The following is a 2070-nucleotide window of genomic DNA, read 5'->3' on the forward strand; positions in this document are numbered from 1 at the left end:
TTCAGTCATCAGGAGACACTTACCGCTGCGCAGCATCTCTCTGTCAATATCCAGTGGGTTGCCAGCCAGAGCACCGCTGCCAAGGAAGAAAGCAACAGAAGTCATATGTGACATCCTGCACAGTCCAACCTAAGCTGAGCTCTACGAAGCAGGGAAGAACCTATCCTAAGACTTGCATGGTTCACTGTGGCATCACACTGCTCCCTACTGTGAGCCCAGGGGTTGAGCAGACTCTATACTTTGAACCAGAAGTCCCTCACTCCCAGAAGTGGGTTTGCTTGATGAAAACCTTTTAGTTCATGTTTTGAAGGAGAAGGGAGAAGAACAGCCTGTCCCTAGAGAGTACATCAGTCTTGAGATGGCACCTGTCTCTTGAGAGACTAGCAAGGGTTGCCYCCTCGAGGTCTGCATCATATGTTGCATACAAATGCCAGAGGTTCAGGGCTGGCAAGAGGCCGCCCCTTAAGCATTTTGCAGATCGAGGTGAGGCCTAAGGATTAGGCAGAATGTAGACCTTACCTTCCCAAGGGCAAGACACTGATCCTCTTCTTCAGCTCTCCCAGGCGCTCAGAGTCACGGGTCAGTGCAACAGCATGGCTAGGAAAGGACAGGARAGATGAAGCATCAGAAGTCAGCAAATGTCACACTTTCCTCCCCAAACATCTGACTGTGGCTCAGGACCAAGGTGTATTGAGCACAGGCAGTGACAGTTCSAGCTTGCAAGGCTGGCTTTGGTGTGTYACCCCCRTCGGAGGGTGATGCCCTTGTAGGCTGAGGCTGAGCGGGGCCCTGGGGGTGGAGGAGGCTTGCTGCTGCCGAGAATGAGGGGCGGTTACCTGAGCAAGAACTGGCTCCATCTGATGGGCTGAGCTTTCTGCAGATGAGTGTAGCCAGGGAGGATAACATCAATTTCTCTGCAGGTGAAAGGAGAGAGAGAGATCTTGTTGCTGCCCCGATCTGCGCCAGTCAAAGAGGAAGCCTGCAAGTCTCCTGCCCCTAGAAGGGCTGAGGCTGTGGCCTTGGCAAAGGGCTTACATGGCAGCACGTTCCACCAGGGTCTTAATGAGCTGCAGCAGGTGAGTGGACAGCACAGAGACGGAGTTCTTCATGAACAGCTTCAGGTCGGTCACAACCTGGACGAGATTGGCCAAGGTCAGCCAGAGTGGAATGTGACATCCCTTGTGACCAAAGTGTTCAGCAGAGAGCCTGATGGGAGGGGACATCTCCCCTCATATCAGCTGCGTCTTTGGTCACTATGACAAGCGGAAGTCCCTATGTCTTGCTCTCCAGGAAGAGGACCAAAGCCCATTCTGATTAGTGGTTGCCTGAAACTGAGGAAGGGGAGGTGCAGAGGTGGAGAAATCTGGTGGTTGTATACCTACCTGATCGTTCCTGCTTCTTCCAGTGTGCAGCTTTCCTGCAATATCTCCAATCAGCTCCTGAGGACCAGAAGAGGATTGCTGTCAGTGTCTCTGAAGAGTAAGCGCGAGGCTCCCAGGGAGAGCAGACCCAGCCTGCCTGGAAGGTCTGAGCTCTGGGATCCTGTAAGTAGCYGTGGGATCTCTTCTGGGGCAGGACAAGGGTGGGTTCTACGCTCATCTCTTCTACAGAAGGGGACTTGTAGACGCTTTCTAGCTTCCCTGGGGTACAAGGTGCTGAGCTGTTTTACCGTGGGACAGAGGGGCGTGTGCTTAACATCAGGCAGAGCTAAGTACAGCGTAGCAGGAAGGAAAGGTTAGAGGGCCCAAACCTTCAGTCTGCGCTCGTTGGCAGTGTGGATATCCTCATCGCTTTTGTTCACCACAAAGACTCCTTTAGACCACTCCTCAGAGATCTGCCAAGAAAACAGCAGCAGAAACACCCATCAGCCACTGCTGTTTCCCTACTGCACRTGGGGGTTGTAGGTATCCSTTACAAATAGCAACTTCTGCCATGGCAGCGGGAACCTAAGCCCGAGTCTCACGCAGGCTCTGGCATTGCTGTTCTTTCAGGCCGCAGCCGGCTGCCTGCTCTATGCAGTTATTCTCTAGTGCCACTGGTGGGATTCCCCTGTGCTCTCTGTACCTGTGG

The 2070-nt window shown here is 53.3% G+C and overlaps 1 protein-coding gene across 1 annotated transcript in view; it reads right to left on the reverse strand.

The window, feature by feature from the left end:
• Positions 1-23: 23 nt before the first annotated feature.
• LOC146593396 (argininosuccinate lyase-like) overlaps positions 24-2070 on the reverse strand; it is a gene marked incomplete at its 3' end in the record, with an annotated part of 5308 nt that continues 3261 nt past the window's right edge. Inside the window, exons 6-11 of the mRNA XM_085309320.1 lie at positions 1751-1834; positions 1383-1439; positions 1036-1133; positions 837-914; positions 520-597; positions 24-76 (exon numbers count right to left, since the gene is read on the reverse strand). Of these exons, the coding sequence (XP_085165446.1) occupies positions 24-76; positions 520-597; positions 837-914; positions 1036-1133; positions 1383-1439; positions 1751-1834 (448 nt within the window). The remainder of the gene's footprint in view (positions 77-519; positions 598-836; positions 915-1035; positions 1134-1382; positions 1440-1750; positions 1835-2070) is intronic.

The sequence above is a fragment of the Rhea americana genome, unplaced genomic scaffold, assembly GCF_003343005.1.
Source record: "Rhea americana isolate MKP2758 unplaced genomic scaffold, rheAme1 scaffold_295, whole genome shotgun sequence".
Taxonomy (NCBI): Eukaryota; Metazoa; Chordata; class Aves; order Rheiformes; family Rheidae; genus Rhea; species Rhea americana.